The sequence below is a fragment of the Balaenoptera acutorostrata genome, chromosome 7 (genome assembly GCF_949987535.1).
Source record: "Balaenoptera acutorostrata chromosome 7, mBalAcu1.1, whole genome shotgun sequence".
Lineage (NCBI taxonomy): Eukaryota > Metazoa > Chordata > Mammalia > Artiodactyla > Balaenopteridae > Balaenoptera > Balaenoptera acutorostrata.
The window spans coordinates 108157081-108174246 of record NC_080070.1 but is presented as its reverse complement, the minus strand read 5'-3'; the positions used below and the strand labels follow the sequence as shown (position 1 = coordinate 108174246).

General features: G+C 62.3%; 1 protein-coding gene and 1 long non-coding RNA gene across 2 annotated transcripts; one reads left to right on the top strand and one right to left on the bottom strand.

The window, feature by feature from the left end:
* Positions 1-91: 91 nt before the first annotated feature.
* AEBP1 (AE binding protein 1) lies at positions 92-9700 on the bottom strand. Its single transcript, XM_057549716.1, has 21 exons — positions 9440-9700; positions 7437-7793; positions 6835-6897; positions 6636-6707; positions 6364-6498; positions 6221-6286; positions 5443-5520; positions 5222-5305; positions 5057-5110; positions 4309-4418; positions 4092-4231; positions 3673-3757; positions 3429-3573; positions 3241-3326; positions 2955-3078; positions 2490-2686; positions 2218-2397; positions 1654-2005; positions 1434-1573; positions 1187-1286; positions 92-974 (listed from the first exon to the last, which is right to left on the bottom strand). The coding sequence occupies exons 1-21, from the start codon at positions 9690-9692 to the stop codon at positions 367-369; spliced, it is 3429 nt and encodes a 1142-aa protein (XP_057405699.1). The 5' UTR covers positions 9693-9700; the 3' UTR covers positions 92-366.
* Positions 9701-13488: 3788 nt separating this feature from the next.
* LOC103006614 (uncharacterized) lies at positions 13489-16612 on the top strand. The gene is made up of 3 exons (XR_451481.2): positions 13489-13785; positions 13909-13963; positions 14540-16612. It is a non-coding gene; the product is annotated as an uncharacterized LOC103006614 (long non-coding RNA).
* Positions 16613-17166: the final 554 nt, after the last annotated feature.

The following is a 17166-nucleotide window of genomic DNA, read 5'->3' as shown; positions in this document are numbered from 1 at the left end:
CGGTGGCGGGCCAGGGCACTCCTGTGGAGGGAGCCTCCCTCCTCCTCCCCTCTCTCAGCTGGTCAGGATGGCAAGCGGTCAGTGACACATCTGCCGTGAGCTTGGTTTATTGGTGTGGCCTGAGCAGATAGTTGAGAAGTCTGCCCCCCCTCCCCTGGACTCGCTCAAGCTGCCCCACCCTGGCCCTGCAGCAGAGCAGCAGGTGGAGCAGACGCCTGACACAGACCCTGGCTCCTAGGTCTCCATCACATTCATGCCCCCTCCTGGCAGGGTCCACACCGGGGGTCTTTCTGTTTGCTGATGGCCAATGAGCAGGCCAAGGCAATGTGACTACTGGTGCAAGCTCGCGCGTTGGCAGACCTGTTCTCAGAAGTCCCCGAAGTTCACTGTGTAGGTCTCAACTGTGGTGAAGGGGATCTCCTGGCCTGTGACCATCTCTCTCTCCTCCTCCTCCCCCTCCTCGGGCTCCAGCTCTGTCCCAAACTCCGTCACCACCTCCGTGTAGGTCTCGGTCTCTGACTCCTCCCAGTCAGCTGTGGTCTCGGGTGGAAAGTGCCAGGGCCCCAGGGTAGAACTCGGGGCGGCGGAGGGGGCGAAGGAGGGGGTGGGGAGCAGTGTCGGGGGGGTGGGGGGCGACGTGGGGACGGTGGCCGGGCTGGTGGTGGCGTTCAGGCGCCGGAGCCGCATCTGTTCGCGCATGCGCAGCCGGTACTGCAGGCGGCGGCGTTGCATGCGCCGCTGCTGGGGGGTCATGGGGCGCGACGGGTCGATGCGCGGGATGGGCCGGTTCCCGTTCATGGCCATGATCTCCCGGATGCGCTTCCAGTTGGAGCGAGCCAAGATGAAGTTGCACTGGGTGGCCCCAATGTCGTAATCCACGTTGCAGGTCTTGGGGCTCGGGGTGTAGCCCTCCGCGTGGGCCGTCACGCGGTACTCCCCGGGGTTCAGGATGCGCCAGTAATCGCCACCACTTGCTGCAGAGGGAGGGCGGGTTCGGCTGCCTAGGAGTACCCGCTCCCAGGCCCCAGTCCTCCTGTCCGAGATCCCCCTACCGCTCCCTCTGTCTGGGGGGCTCCAGAGGAGCAGGGACGTGCTGGGCAGGCCAGGCTTGCCTTGCCAACGGCACGTACAGATTCGGTGCCCCACCTCGGGAAGCGGAGCGGCGTAGAGGTATGCACTTGTGTACCTGTCTTCACTCCATGGTTAATGCCGCTCACGGAGATGGTGGCGTTGGCGATAGGGATGCCCTGCTCGTCCGTCACAACCCCCTTGATGCCGCGGTGAACCTGCAGGGGAGGCAGGGCGGGTGTCCACATGGAGAGCCCACTGGGCCTGCTGCTGCCCTGCCCCGTGCACGGGGTCCCCTCGCCCTTCACCACCCTCTCCCCAAATGCTGCCCCGCTCCTCCACCTGCCCCCCGGCAGCCCCCACACCTGCTCCATGAAGGTGAGCAGAGCTTCCTTGTTGTTCTCCCACTCTCGGGGCAGCTCACTCTCGTGAGGGAACTTGTCGCAGCCCAGGTAGATGGAGAGCTCCAGGCAGTTGGTGTGCAGGTAACTGAAGTCGTTGACAGCTGGGCAGGGCAGACACAGAGCCGCAGTCACCCCTGCCCACACCAGATGCCCCACCGCCAACCCTCCCAGGCTGACTCACTCCCAGAGCGGGGTTTCCACTTGGCCCCGTTGACGATGCCCATGCCGCCAGTGTAGTCCTGCGCTTGGCACCCTCCCCGGTAGGGCTCGGTCATGGTGAGGTGGGTGGAGGCGAAGGAGATGGCCAGCCAGCGGAAGATGGCATGGTCTGGGGTCTCTTGGGCCTCAGATGCCTCTTCCTCGTCCTCTCCCCGGGCGGCTGCCATGGCCGCGGCCAGCAGCTGCTCCTGGCTGGGCGTGCGGGCCATGTCATAGGGGTAGGACACGAGCCGCTCACCGCCGTTCAGGTTCGCTCCCAGCACGAAGGGGTTCTTCTCCATCCAGGCAATGATGGCCCGGACCTCCGTGGACACCTAGGGTGGCCAGTATGTGAGGTGTGGGCCACAGCCTCCATCACCCTCCATGTAGACCCCATACTGGTACTCACGCCCCCTCAGTTCCTCCAAGGCCCTGCAGCCTCAGCGCCCGGGCTGGGTAACCCACAGCCCACCCCCAGGTCCCGAGCTCCAGGACGCCAGGGTCTGGGCTGCTCCCGCAGGCCCTGCTGGCCAGGCTGCAGCCTCACCGTGGCGTCTGGAGACAGGTAGCGTTCAGGGATGGGCAGGTTGTTGTTGGGGACCCGGTAGGGGACCCATTTCCTCTCCTCAGCTCCCCAGAGCACAGAGTTGAGATCCGGGAAGTCCTCATAGATGTCAAAGCCTTCCTCGGTCCACAGTCCCAGCGCCCAGTTCCCAAACTCTGAGCCCTGGGGGAGCCGGTGGGGGTCAGCATCAGCAGCCCACCCCCCCCAGCCCTGCCCCACCCTGGCCCCGCCCTGACCCCCTTCCCTCCACCCACCATCTGCGCTGCCACCTCGTAGCCGTCAGGGTTCAGCGAGGGCACCAGGTGGATGCGCGTGTCATGCACCAGGCTGCGCACACGCGGGTTCCCGTCTCGGTACTCGCGGCACAGGTACTGCATTAGTAGCAGCAGCAGCTCTCGGCCTAGCACCTCGTTGCCATGGATACCAGCTGTGTAGCGGAACTCAGGCTCCCCTGCAAGGGCAGGAGCCTCAGCAACCAACCAGCCTCCCGAGGCCTGAGGCCCAGGGGATCTGAGGAAGGACCCAAACCGGCCTCATCCCCAGGGCGGGTGAGGGTGGCTGAGGACTGTAGGGCCCAGCAAGGGGCTCCAAAGACAGGTGGGAGGTGGTGAGCTGGAAACATCAACGGCGCAGACCCAGCTGCAGTGCCAGGGCCTTGCCTCTATAATCTGTTGGGTGTGGGGAGGGCCAGGCCTCCAGGGGGTTGTCGGGGCCCTCACCCAACTCGTGATCCCCGGGGTTGTCCGAGATCTCCATGGCGTAGATCTTGAGCCCACGCGAGCTCTTCCCTAGGCTGTATGTGCGGGTGATAGTGGGGCACTGCTCGTTCACCACCTTCATCAGCTGGGTGCCAGAGAAGACACAGAGTTACGCAGCCCACCTACTCCCGCCATGCCCAGCCCCCCCCCAGTGACCACACCTCTCCCACGGCCTGGGTCTGCTCTATGGGGAGGCTCCCCTGTTAGCCCTGAGCCCAGTCCCTGGGCTCAGGACAAGCACCCCAACCTGGCGCATGTCCTTGTAGCTGTGGTGCCGGAAGTCCAGGTCGTCGGTGGTCACCACCTCGTTCTGTGCGTAGTAGCTGTGGACAGCTGCAGAGGGTGGGCAAGCAGGGCCTTGAGCTGGCCACCTGCCAGCCCACCGTGGGTTGCCCCAGCTGCCCATCCATGCCCCTGCCAGCCCCTTGCACTCACGGGACACGGGGCACCCCAGCACCTCCAGGCGCATGCATAGGCTGCCGTTCCAGGTGAGTGGGTAGATGCGGATGAAACGGGCCACCACCGGCTCTGGGAGCTCGCTGAGCACGGGTGTGTCCTTGTCCACGTTCCCATGGAAGGTCTGGGAAGAGGCAGGCCTCAGAGCAGCCCCCAACCCCAGCCGAGAGCCCACCTGTGGTTCAGACGAGGGACATATAGAGCCGAGGGCTCAGGTGCCCACCATTTCCTCGTAGCCGTTGGTGTACATCACCCATGTCTGGCTGTCATTGCTGAAGCCCACGAAGAAGGAGGTCACGAAGTCGTCACTGGGGAGCAGATGGTGGTCAGGGTAAGGCTGCTCTCCCTGCCCCAGGTCCAGGCCCTCAGGCGGCCTGAGCCCCCTCTTCTGGGCCCAAGAACCTAAGAGCTAGCAGGTGTATGGCATTGGCCCGCATGTCGGGAGAGGCTGCTATGCCCACTGCGTGGCCGTGGGCGATTGGTTTGCTTATCTGGACCCAGGGAACCGACCGGCCATAACCGAGGAGTGGCGGGTGGTGGTGGGGGACCCTGGAGGACCCACTGGAAGGTTCTGAATGGGACTCAGAGCTGTGCCTGGAGCCACCTGCCTCCACCAAGTGCCTGTGAGCCTGGCGGACTTACTGGATGCTGGAGTCGCGGCCCTGGGTGATGACGCCCGTGAACTTGGTGGTCCTTCTGGTGTCCACCTCGATCCACTGGGTCTGAGAGTCGTCCTCGGCACACCATGCCCCGTCGTAGTAGTCGTCCTCAGTGTCGCCGGCCTGTCGGGGACAGCAGGGGGGCTGAGCAGGCAGGGAACCCCTACCCAGCTGGGAGATGGGCCCGTGCCGACACCCACCTGCATGTTGAGCCGGCCACGCTGTGCCCCCAGGCCGTGGCGCAGCATGGAGGAGGCCCGGATCTGGTTGTCCTCGATGCGGTGCGACTCCATCCCGATGGGGGGGCACTCTGGGGACATGGCACCCCAGGCTGGTGGCCCCCTGGCTCCGTCCCTCCCTCCACCGAGCTCAGAACGGAGGAGCCCAGCGCCCACTTCCCCTCACATCAGGGGGCACCAGTCAGGGCAGCTGTGCCCCAGCCTGTGCTTCCCCACCCTGAGCCTCAGCTTCCCCCTCTGGAGAATGGGCTGATGATGCCAGGCTCCAAGGGGCCGTGGGGCTCACATGAAATCACAGGGACAGCCACCCCAGGGCCTGGCCAGTCCCAGGCATTGTCTGCATCGGGGCCATCTGCACACCTGCCTTGTGCCCCGAGCTCTGTCCCCTGGGGTCAGGCCCAGGACAGAGACACTCCAGGGCCTCTCCCTTTCGCATCACAGGGCTTTAAGAGCAGGAAGGGGCTCTGGAGGCCTGGAGTGCCAACAGGAAATCCGCGTTTGGGACCAATGTGTGGCCTTAGGTGGGTCACGTGCCCCATCACCGTCACCTTGCGGCCCTGGCACGGCCCCAGAGCCGTCACACCCGCCCTACAGCCTCCATACACGCCCACGGCACCCCCGCTGCTCGCAGCCCTCACACCCACTCCCAGCCCCCCACACCTGTCCCGCTGCCCCAAGCCCCCCAGTCCCCATACCCCCAGTGCCTCACTGATTTTCTCTGCGGGAGCCCACTCCTCCTCCAGCTCCTCACCCTTCCGGGGCCCTGGGGGCAAAAAAGGGAGGGAGGAGGTGCTGAGGGCCCCAGAGCAGCCGGGGGCCTGGCTGACCTCTCACGGGGACCCAGGTTGTGCGGGCCCAGCCCCCAGAGACACACCTCTGTGGTCCTTGCCCTTCTCCACAGTCCACTTGTCATCCGTCTCCTCCTCCTTGGGCCTGCTGCCCTCCTTTTTGGGTTTCTCTGGAGGGTGGAAGGTGGGAAGGGCCTGTCGGCTCAGCCCCGGGCTAAGGGGGGCTTCAGGGGGCAGGTGGGGCGGGGGTCAGGCCTGCCCGGGGGGCTGGGCCGGGGGTGGGGGCCAGCTCCCCGGTTCCACTCACTCAGCTCCTCCTTCTCCTCATCTGTTTCCAGGCCAGGGTCAGGCTTCTGGGGCCTGGGAGGCCGGAAGTAATAGTCCACTGTGGGGAGGGAGAGCCCTGATGAGATGGCCCACCACAAGCCGGGGCTCCTAGGTCCACAGGAGCCCCGTGGGCCAGACCGTGCACGGGGCGCGCAAGGAGAGGAGGTGAGATCAGGGTGGGCCTTAAAGAGTCCAGACGGGCTGAGATGAGGAGGGAGGGTCCTGCTGGAGGGGGAGGCTGCTTGGGCACAGGTCGGGTGAGCGAGACCCCGGAGAAGTCACTAGCCTGGCCCCCCAGCAGGGCGCGGCCCGGAGAAAGGTGGGGAAAGGCTGGGCAGGGAGTGGGGCATGGACATCGGACATGCCCTGAAGGACGACTGGCACCTGTGGCAGGAACGGGGGTCTGGAGGGCTGAGCTGGGGCCAAGGGGTTGATGGGCACCAAGGCCAGGAGGAGGGGAACGGGGTCCAAAGGGACCGGGAGCAGGAGGGAGAGGAAGGCGGCATGGGAGTCCCGAGGGGCGAGGGGCGAGAGGTGGCCAGGACCGGAGCTCAGGAGGGCCCGAAAGTGAAGCCCACTGGGGCTCAGGAAGAAGAGGCCAGAAGAGAGGGCGATGGGGGGGAAGAGCGAAGTCGGGACCCAGGAAGACCCAGCCTGAGGGGGGAAATCAGATGAGGGCGGCCAGGTAACTGCCACCAAGCTGGAGGTACAGGCAGCCCGACCTTGGGATGCAGAGGGCCAGGGCCCTAGGCACTCACTGTCGTCGTAGTCGGGGATCACGTAGCCTTCCCCATAGTTGGGTGGCAGCGGCTTCGGAGGCGGCTCTGTGGAGGTGGGAGGCAGGGGTGAGCCAGAGCCCCCTCGCCTGGCACCCCGCCCCCCAAGTCTGCCCGCATCCTACCGATCCTCTCCTCCGGGGCCTCGAACCCCGGCCCGGGCGGCTCAGCCTTCTCCTCAGGGCGCTCAGGCCAGAGCTTTTCCGGCCTTCTCCTGCTGGGGGGCGGCCTGGGCTGCTTCTGGCGCCGGATGTACTCAACTGGGGGAGAGGGAGGCGCTCTGAGCCGGGCCGAGGCCAGGGAGGGCGGGATCCAGGTGGGGAGGCGGGGCCAGGGGCGGGGTCCAGGTGGGGAGGCGGGGCCAGCGGGGCCTCCCCGAGGGCAGGACCCTACTCACAGTCCTCGTAGTCCTCCCGCTCTATCTGGTCGTTGTAGTCCAGCGTGGGCTGCTCCGTCTCCTCCTCCGGCTCTGAGGGAAAGCGCTTGTGGCCGCCTCATTGAAGATGCTCCCCGCCGCCACCACCCAGGCCCACCCTGCAAACTCAGCAAGCCAGGGCGGTTGGTACCCTGAGGCCAGGTGGCTGGCGCCCACTCACCAGGAGGGCGCTCCACGTCGGTCTCTCCTGCTGGACCCTGCCAGGGATCTGGGAGGGGCCCGTCTGCAACACAAACCCCAGGAGCAGGTGGACGGGAGGCCTGCCCTGACCACGGGCTGCACAGCGAGCCTCCACGAGACCTGGGCCCTGCCGACGCCCCCTGAACAGCTCACTCCCGGGAGGCCTGGGCTGCTTCAGCCCTCAGCACCCTGCTGGCACTTCCAGGGGGCCAGAGAGCTGGGCGGCTTTCTGGGGAGCCCAGGCCCTGCTGTCTGGGAGGACCTGCCGCAAAGCTGCCCCAGCAGGCGGGCAACCTGCAGGCTTGGAGCCCAGCGACACTGTGGGCAGGTGGCTCTGGATGGGGCCCAGGGGACAGATCCCAGGACGGTGGAGGGCAAGCCCCCCCCACGAGGCTGCCAAGCACTCCCTCCCCAGGGGAGGGGCGGCACCGAGGGAGGGACAACAACGAGGCCGCAGCGCCCACCCGGTCTGGGGGCTCTGAGGGTCTGCGAGAGGCAGGGCCTCAGGGACCCGCCCTCAGCCCCCTCTTCCTGCAGCCCAGCAGGTCAGAGCCCCACAGTCTCAGAAGAGCCAGCACACACCTCCCTCCTGGGGCAGCTCCTCGAGGCCGGGGCTGGTGAGTGGGGGCAGTGGCCACTTTGGGCTTTCGGAGGGGGTTGGGATGGGGGCCTTCTTCCCAGCCAGAGGCCTCTTGGTGGCCTTGGGTGGCTTCTCCTTGGGTTTCTTGGTGGCCTTGGGTGGCTTCTCCTTGGGCTTCTTGGTGGCCTTGGGTGGCTTCTCCTTGGGCTTCTTGGTGGCCTTGGGTGGCTTCTCCTTGGGCGGCTTCTCCTTGGGCTTCTTGGGTGGCCTGGAGGACGCCTCCGGGGGCTGCTTGGTCGCCTTGGGGCCTTTGTCCTTCTTTCCTTTCTTCCCTTTGTCTTTGGCTTTTCCTGGAGGTGCTGTTCAAGATGCAGACTCAGGTAAAATCAATGAAGAACCCCCTCTATGCCCCATGTGCCCCCCCCACCCCGCAGGGTGCCTACAACCTGGGCAGAGGGGCTGCTGTTAGTCCTGCATTTCCCAGATGGGGGAAACTGAGAGGTTAAGCCACTTGCAGTCATGGCAGAGCTGGGAGTGGCTTTCTGTCAGCACCACACCTTGGCCTGGGTGGCTCAGCTTCCCAGGGGGTAGGCCCTCGTCCTCCCATCTACCGAAACCTCCAGAGGAGCATCTCACAATCCACTCTTTCACCGTACGGCCCCTTGGCCAGTCAGGGCCCACTATTCTGTGCTGGGCACAGACGGGGCAGAGAGGTGACTAAGCCATCCAGGCCTGGGGAGAGTGCCCAGTCTAAGGGGGAGGCAGTCTCATCCCTGCCAACTGCCACACAAAGTAAAGGGCATGGGCCCGGGGCCTCTCTGAAGCTAGAAAAGCTTCAAAGAAAAGGGACACTCATGGGCTATCCCCTATCCAGGGGTAAGGAGTCTGGGGTGGGTTGGAAGCCATAACCATAGGGGGTCCTGAGGCCACACAGAGGACAGAGGGATGGGTGGGCACTGCAGCTGCTCGCCCATCTTGGAGTCTGGGGGAGGGAGGAAGCAGGGGCAGGGCCTAGGGCTGCCTGTAGGAATCCTCCAGGCCCCTGAGCAAATCCTGTTGAAAATGTAATGGAGTGGGGCCCACATGACCGAAATACTGGAAAATCTACAAAACGCAGACAGTCAGGAGAAACAGAGCTGCCACAGCAGCGTGCAAGAGGCCAGGACACCAATCTCGACCGGAATGGCGGGGGAGGCTGAGATGGGTCCCAGGGAGGAGCCAGGAAAGATCCAGGGCAGGATGAAGGGGAGGGGCTGCTGACCTCAGGAATGATGGATGGTGCCCTGGAGTCTCCTGGGAGAGAGATCAGCAAGACCCTTGCCCACCGTCCGGAAGGTCACAATAAACAGCTAAGATTTATTGACAACTGATTATATAAGAGGCACTAGGCTAAATGCTTTGGGGATGCATCACCTCGTTTAATTTTTACAGTAACCCAGGACTACTGCCCAGTGCTCCTGGAAGCCTTGTGGAGACGAGGGTCTTCTGCAACGCCCTCCCCCGGCTCTGTGCTCCTGGAGTAGGAGGCCAGGCAGCAGGGTGCTGGGGATCCTTCCCAGGGAAGGCTGGAGGCTGGGACTCTGGCAGTGGTGTGGGCATGGCCAGTGTGTGCCACAATCAGACTGAGTGGCCCCATTAGGACGGCAGGGCCGTTCCCGTTCAAACTGACCTGGGCAGGGGGCAGCAAAGTCCCCAGTTAGTTCATGTCTAGTCCCTCTGGGGGTTTGGGGCTGTGCGTGACGGATTGGGAGGACCCAGTTCCACTGGGCAGTGGACCTGCTGGATGCATCTCCAAACCCAAAGGGCTCCAAGCCAGCAATGACCTCTGCCTGGCACAGTGTCCCGCCAGATATCTGGGCTCTCTTGTGCCTTACAGAGCCATTCCTCAGGCTGGGCAGGCTGGACCTCGGCCAGACACCACCGAGGCCCGCCATCCTCGCCTGAGGTGCAGGGCTCCCCGAGGCCCCCCATCACACCGAGGGCCACCCCTACCCGGTGCTCTTACCCTCTGAGGCCACCCCCGGACGCACCCCCGGCTTGCCCCCTGTCTGGGCTTTGCGGACGGGAAGGGTGGGTTCAGGGGGTGGTGGGGCCTCCACGTCGTCCTCCCGGGGCTCGGACTCCAGCTCCGACAGGAAGCCCTCGAGGAACTCCTCGATCTCGTCGTCGGTCAGCACAGTCTGCGGGCGCCCCCCGGGGCACAGTGCCAGCAGCGCCAGGAGGCAGCCGAGCAAGGGCGCCCCGCGCAGGACCGCCATGGTCGCGGCCCGCACGGGGGGCGGGGGGGGCCCTCCGGGGAGGGGCGGGCGGGGGCTCCGGGGAGGGGCGGGGGGGGGGTGCTCCGGGGTGGGTAGGGGACTCCGGGGTGGGGCGCTGAGGGCTCCGGGACGGGCAGTGGCTCAGGGGTCGGTGTGGGCTCAGGGATGGTCTGGGGGTTCCGAGGCGGTGGCGGCGGCTGGGAGCTCAGGTCCCGCGTGGCGCGCTCCCGCGCGCGGACCGCCTTCTCCAAAGCGCCAGTGGCGGCCGGGGCGGGGGTGCTGGGGCTTCCGGAGCCGGCTCCCCCCACCCCCGGGGAAGGAGGAGGAAGAGGAGGAGGAGCCGGGCGTGGACGGAGGGGCTGCGGGGGGAGCCGAGCAGTCCCGGCGCCGCGCGGGCTTGGCACTTCCCGGAGTGGGAACTGCGGGCTGTGTCCCGGGCCGGGGCCCGCGCCTTGGAAGGAAGGCCGCAGGGAGGGAGCGTCGGAGGGGATGCGAGGTCCAGAGGGTGCGGGTCGGAGCGCTCCGACGCCCCTGCCCCGCGCCGTCTGCGACACCGCCCCCAAGCCGGACGGGAACTGGAGGCGAGATGCCCCAGAACCGGCTGGAGGTGAGCGGGACCCCTGATGGCAGAGCCAAGCCACGAACTCAGGCCTCGGGGACCCTCCCCATCTCGGGACCCGCAGAAGTGTCCCCACCTATCCTTTCCTCTCTCTGGAGCCTTGGCCTGGCAGCTCTGCGAACTGTCACCAGCCTTCATTCAGACATCCAGCTAACCTCCCAGGTCCATGAGAGCCGGGCCCTGTGCTGGTCCCCCTGGGAGGGACCACACTTTGGGAATTCACTCTCTAGTGAGGGGGACAGGTGCAAAACCGCCCCTCAAGGCAGGCTAACTGCTCTGCTGGGGGTATGAGCCCCCATGTAAGATTGCCCTTCCCCTCCCAAGGTACTGACATACTAGGTCAAGTTTGGAGGTGGGGTCAGAGATGGAGCAGGGAGGGACGAGATGACTTTCGAGTTGTATTAAACTGTATGTGTCATTCATAGGAATGGACTGTCAGGGGTGTAGAGGGACTCAGCACTCACACAGCAATTTCCATACAAGCTCAGGGGGTTCTTGCCCTCCCCCGCACTCCCAGCAGCAGAGGGGGGGATCCCAGATGAAGAGCCCGGCACGGAGGTGGGAGGCAGCAGCTGGCTTATGTGGCCCCCTTCTAGCAGACGGTACAGCCTCAGGTGAAGCCAGGTCAGATCAAGGGGACATTTTAGGGGCGGTGCGTGTGAGCCCAGCTCCGCGTGGAAGATGTAGGGGCCACAAAGCCGTAGGAGATCAGACACTACCCCTGAGGGCATGGGCCAGCTGGCAAGAGAGGATGGGTACCTTCAACCCAACGAACCTGGGTGCTGGGACCTACCACAGGAACAGTTCACTCACCACCCAAATAGGAGCCACAGATGTTTGCGGTCGGTTCCCCTCCCCTATGGTTTCTTTTACTATTTCCCCGCAACGAACATTTCTTCACCTCTAGGGATACACTGCTTTCCAAACAGCTGAGATCCCAACCAGGACAAACAGACGTCCCTCTCCTTCCTCTTACCAGAACCCAGTTTTTTGAAACTGTGCTTACTGTAGCTCCAGCTACCATATGGACCAGCTGCAACCGGGGCATGTAGATTGGGTAGTCAGAGGATCCCAGGATCGATTAGTAATGTCTGCCATGGGTGTTGGCTTAGGGAGTTATGCCATGTGTACCTGGTGTTTCCTTAAGTCTTCCCAAAGGGCAAATGTTGGCTGGCCCCAAATGGGCATGACACCTAAGGCCAGAGCTCCCAGAACGTTCCTCCTTGATGGGCTGAGGAAGCAAGAAAAAGCACATCCGGAGCCCATGGGTCAAGTTTAGCAGCAGTCAGCCCTGAGCCAACGTTGTCTGAGGGTTTGGCCCAGTTGGGAAAACCCAGGAGAGCCTGAGATGATGAACAGGCAGCAGCCGCTGGCTCAGCCCGGGACTGGGGACAGGACCCAGGGGGCTCTGCCTTCCCTCACCACTTTCTTTCAAGGCCCTTCCTTCGCTGTTCACTGGCTCACTTGTTTGTACTTAGAAAGGCAGTGGGACTATGTCAAGAGCTGGTCCCTACAGTCAAATCCCAGCTCCGCCCCCCTGGCCATCTGATCACAGCAAGTAACCTCACCGCTCCCTGCGGCCTCACTGCCGCACACCAAACAGGGACTTTGCACGTGCTGTGCCGAGCGCAATTTCCGCACTCTCAACCCAGCAGATCCCAGTTCTTGTCACTTCCCTTAGGAGACCAAGACCCACCTGGGCTCTCGGAGCACGACCCCCCCACCCCCCCACCCCCCAAGTTGGGCCTCCTTGTCCCTGCGCTGTCCTCGCCCTGCCGTGTGTACCCAGGCTGGTCCTGGCAGCAGTAGGACGAAGAAAGCTCTTACCCATAAATGTCCTCTGCGAGCCTCTGAATCATCGCTCTTGAAACTTTTGTCTTGGAATTTGTTCTGTTGCCCCCAGTTGAGTGTGTCAAATAGGGAGGCCCAAGGCTGGGGGGTGGGCGGTGGCGGCTATAGAACGTCACTTCCCTGGGAACAGCTCCCGAGTTCAGCTGGCTCACACATGGATCAGATTTGGGCTCCACATCCTCTGCCAGGGAAAATAGAAGCCCTCAGAACATTAGAAAGAAATAGAAAGAGCCTTCTCCTCAGTCACAGTGAGTCACCAAAAGAAACATGAGCAAAGGCCTTGTGGGGAGCTGGGCCTGGGGTGGGGTGGGCAGGGAGTTGGGGGCCCCCCCCAAGAGTCTGGGCAGGTGGAGGGGGGCAGTGCCTGTTCTCTTTGCTGGGCCAGTATCTTCCCTCGGTGGGCAGGGCTGGCACTCCGCTTAGCTTTGACCTGCACTCAGGAAATCCCGCAGACCTAGGCCCGTCAGGACCTGTCATCTAAACCAAACTCCCCAAGGGCAACAGCCCAGGCCGGGAAGAGGCAGGCCAAGAGGTGGGAAGCTTGCGGCCTCCTGTGACTGCCTTTCACCCTTCTGGGGCTCCGGCCCCCTGCCAGCGGGTGGGGTGTCTGTCCCCACGTCCAAGGGCTCTCCTGAGCTAGTCTGGGAGTCTGCTGGATGTCCTGGGTCCCCTCACCTCCAGCTTCCTAAGAGAAGGCGGGGCCTTTCCCTCCTGAGTGAGGCCTATCCTAGGGGCTGCAGCAGGACTGGGCTTACAGGCAGAGACAAGGCGACATCTCACCCTGGTGGACCTACCCTTGCTGCTTCCAGAGTTGGGGAGCAGAGTTCTTGGGGGAGCCTGACATGGGCTGGGTGTGTGTGTGTGTGTGTGTGTGTGTGTGTGTGTGTGTGGAGTTTTCCTGCAGCCTTGTGAGGGTCAGGCTGGTGGAGCCCACAGATGCAAGGGTGGGGAGACGAAGGGGCGTGGCCTGCACTCTCACTTCTGACCAGGCTGGGGTTGGTCCTGTTTAGCTCATGGGCCAAGAGCTCACCTCTGAGGGCCATTGAGAAAGAACCATATGCCAGGAGGGCTGCCTGCCAGGGTGGGAGGTCCCCGGGAGAGACACCTGGTTGAGGGCCGAGGTGCCCGTGCTTGGGGTCAGGAGCAGGGGCATTGCAGAGGTCTGCAGAGACCCATCTGGGAGGAATGGTGCAGTGTAGAGGCCCTGCGGGCTGCAGCGAAGGGCGGGGTGTGGGGGGCGACGGTGGTGGGGGAATGCGGACATGTAGGCAAAGCTGTCACATGGGGGCTTTGCCCCTGTCAGTAATGCCCTCAGCGGGACGGGGATGGGTGGGGAGCCAGAAGCTCCCGCGTTGGGAGGGGGCTGAGCAGGTTCAACAGAAATGGAACCTACCCTCTTCCCACTGTGGGGGGGGGGTCAGTTCCACAGGGATGAGAAATCGAAGCTTCGGTGTAGGTCGGGCTTGCCTTGTTACTGCTTTCAGATGCGACAGCTTCCTGCATGAAAAGAAGAACCCAAGATGGACCTGGAGCAGGAAGGAGAGGGGCTTTCCGGCTTCCTTCTGCCCATCCTAGAAGCCACGCTTAAAACTATGACCTTGAATAACTCGGTTTTCTCAGGCTGTAAGTTGGGTGGGGGGGGAAATGGCTCCATGACCACTAGCAGCCCCCCGCCCCCGTTAGGAAGGGTCTCGTCTCCCATTCAGACAGGCCTGGTCAAGCAAGTTTTGCCTCTTGTCTTTGCAGATCAGACAGCTTGTATCTCGAGGCAACTCTGCCTGGAGCCTTGGGAGGCATGAGGGTCAGTCTCATCCCTGGGTGGGCCCCAGGTGACCTTGATCCCGTTCCCCTCTCCCACCAGACCTCGGGGTGGGAACCCTGAGGTCACTACAAACCTAGTGACCACACCTCCGCACGAGATGGACAGATGATGGAGTGGTCCCATCCGAGCACTCACTCTCCGCGTCCAGGGAATGAGGGGGTCCCCGGAGGAGGGTGCCCCAAACCCTGGGTGGCCTCTCCCTAAATACGGGCCCTAATGGGAAGAGCCATGCTCTGGGACTCTCAGGGAACTCATCCATTCTAAAGGTTCCAGCAGAGTCTCTGCACCCAGGGGCACCACACTTCAGCTTCCTGAGTGCCTGAAAAGATGCCCCCAGGCCGTCCTTCTAGGACTGCCAGCCACGTCGGCAGGAGACTGCCTCATCCCATGTCACTGTAGCCTGAAAGTCCATGATCTCATCACCCACCACTTCCTAGTCCCCAGCCCGCCCCTACCCTGCCACAGCACCAGCCCCCTCACTCTGGGTCCCCAGCGATCTAAGCACGTGTCTGTGGGTGTGTGTCCCTGACTGCGGCTCATTTGTTCACTGGGCAGGTCTCCACGGAGCTTTCAACAAGGTCCAGCCCTGAGCGTGGCCCAGAGGCCCAGCAATCATGGAGGTATCCTTCCTCTGAAGATGTTCAGGCCAGAGGGAACAGGATGTGAGTGGTTGGACCTCCGGAAAAGAGGGCACACGGGAGGGCATTGAACCCCGGGAAGTGGAGTCCTGCCCTGTGGGAGAAAGGGAAGGGGGATCCCGGCGGGGGAGACCCTGTCCCCCGGGCTCAGACTCCTCAAGTCAGTCGCCTGCATCTCAGGCGTCAGCACGTGGACAGTGGGCTGGGCAGTGATGGTGCTTTTAATGCTTGTAGAGTATACACGCCATCTTTCCCCATTTTCAAGTGAGGAAACCTGGGCCCAGGGAGAAGTGATGTGTCCAGGTCACAGCATGTCAGTGATGGCGTGTCTATGAGGCCAGACCGAATGCTCTTTTCCACCCGGTTTACACAGCATCTGGCACCGGGCCACCGGGCCACGGGGCTACCAGCCCCTCCTGCTGAGGCCCGAGTATCACCAGGAGCCACCCTGGTGCCTCAGCCTGGGCAGAGGTGGGAAACTCACCTGCCAAAAGGACCAGTGTGTCCCAGTTCTAACTGGGGCAGCCGCAGAACACTGGGACCGGGAGCAGGAGCGGCAGAGCTCCTCCAAGGCGCCCGTGGCCTCCGAGGCAGCAGCTCAGACACGGCCCAGCTGGCCAAAATGAGTGTGTGCGCTGAGGTGGGGGCCGGAGTTGCAACTGGAAGGCTCTGGAAGCTGGGCCTCTGGACACCAGCCCCTCCCAGTCTCCTGGAGTCCTGAGTTGGCCTCAAGGGACCAAGCGAGAAGGCCCCAGGCCCATCCGGTCCCTCTGCTCCTCCCTCTCAGGGGAGGCCCCTGGAAACGCCCTCTTGTCTACAGTTTGGACATTACCAGGGGATAAGTCTGCCCAGGCTCGCCAGGAGGGTGGTTCCCAGAGCCATGGGACCTGGGGTCTCCCAGACAGTGTCTAGCTCTCCGCACAACTGGCAGAATGATTTTCAAGTTTCCAACAACTTGAAAACCACATGTGATTTTCCATAGTCTGGTGCCCCCGCCCAGCTCCCCAGGCCCGGACTGCTGAGTGAGCAGAGTTCACCCGAAGAATTCCTTCCACTCGCCGCAGGACCCAGCCCCCGGGAGACTGGGGGGTCACTGCAGCCGCAGGGGGGCTGATGGGCTGAGGGGCGGGAGGCGGGCTTCCCGTGCCTGAGTAATTCTGCAGCCCGCAGACTGGGATGAGGACAAGGGCCACGTGTGGCAGTGTCATGTGACAATCAGCCAGGGTTGTCTGGTTCCAAACAGGCTCTAGTGGAAAAAAGTATGCTGATCATCCCTCCCACCTTCCTCTAAATTGACTCCGATGGATTGAAGATGTAGATGTTGAAAGAGAAACCATCAAAGTAGTAAAAGAAAACATAGAAATTTGTGCTTATAATCTTCATGGGGGAAGTCTTTCTAAGCAGAAACTGTAGAAGGATGGAGAATTTTGGTTCTGTAAAAGTGCTAGCTTTCTGTTCAAAATAGCCTCAAAATGAAATTAACAGGCAAACAAAACACTGGAAATAGATCCACAACCCCTAGGTCAGAAAGCGAACATTTTAGGAGCTGCCCGTGGCCTCAGAGCCTCTCTCCAAGCCTCAGTTTCTCTCCTCCATACAATGGGATAATACTGACACTATCGCTCCTTGTGAAAAGGGCACAAGGATTCACTGAGATAAATCTAGAAAGCTGTGCCTGAAAAATACTAATTCTTTGATAAAGGGAAAACATTCTTTACATTTTTAAAGCTAATTTGACCTTGTTTCCATTTTTAAAAGTGAGCCCCCAGGATATAGGCCAATTCACAAAAGAAGAAACATAAGTGGGGACTTCCGTAGTGGTCCAGTGGTTAAGACTCCATGCTTCCACTGCAGGGGGCACAGGTTCGATCCCTGGTCCGGGAACTAAGATCCCGCATGCCACTAATAAACATATGCAAAAATGTTGACCTCATGAAAAGTTATGCAAATGCTAATTAAAATACACTGAGTAGTACTTTTCCAATATCAAATTCCCAAAGATTAAAACCCTCCTGGTGGGCTTCCCTGGTGGCGCAGTGGTTAAGAATCTGCCTGCCAATGCAGGGGACGCGGGTTCGAGCCCTGGTCCGGGAGAATCCCACATGCTGCGGAGCAACTAAACCCGTGTGCCACAACTACTGAGCCTACGCTCTAGAACCCGCGAGCCACAGCTACTGAAGCCCGCGCGCCTAGAGCCTGTGCTCCGCAACAAAAGAAGCCACTGCAATGAGAAGCCCACGCACTGCAACGAAGAGTGGCCCCCGCTCACTGCAGCTAGAGAAAGCTCGCGCGCAGCAACGAAGACCCAACGCAGCCAAAAATAAAATAAATACATTTACTAAAAAAAAAAAAAACCCTCCTGGTGGAGGCGGTACCAGGAAGTCACTGTCTGAGCACTGTCCTGCAGGATCATTCGGCTGCAGAGATCGGAAACCCCACTGTGATGAGTAATTTTGTGTGTCCCCTGACTGGGCTAAGGGATGCCCAGATCAATGGTGAAACATTATTTCTGGGTGTTTCCGTGAGGCTGTTTCCGAAAAAGAG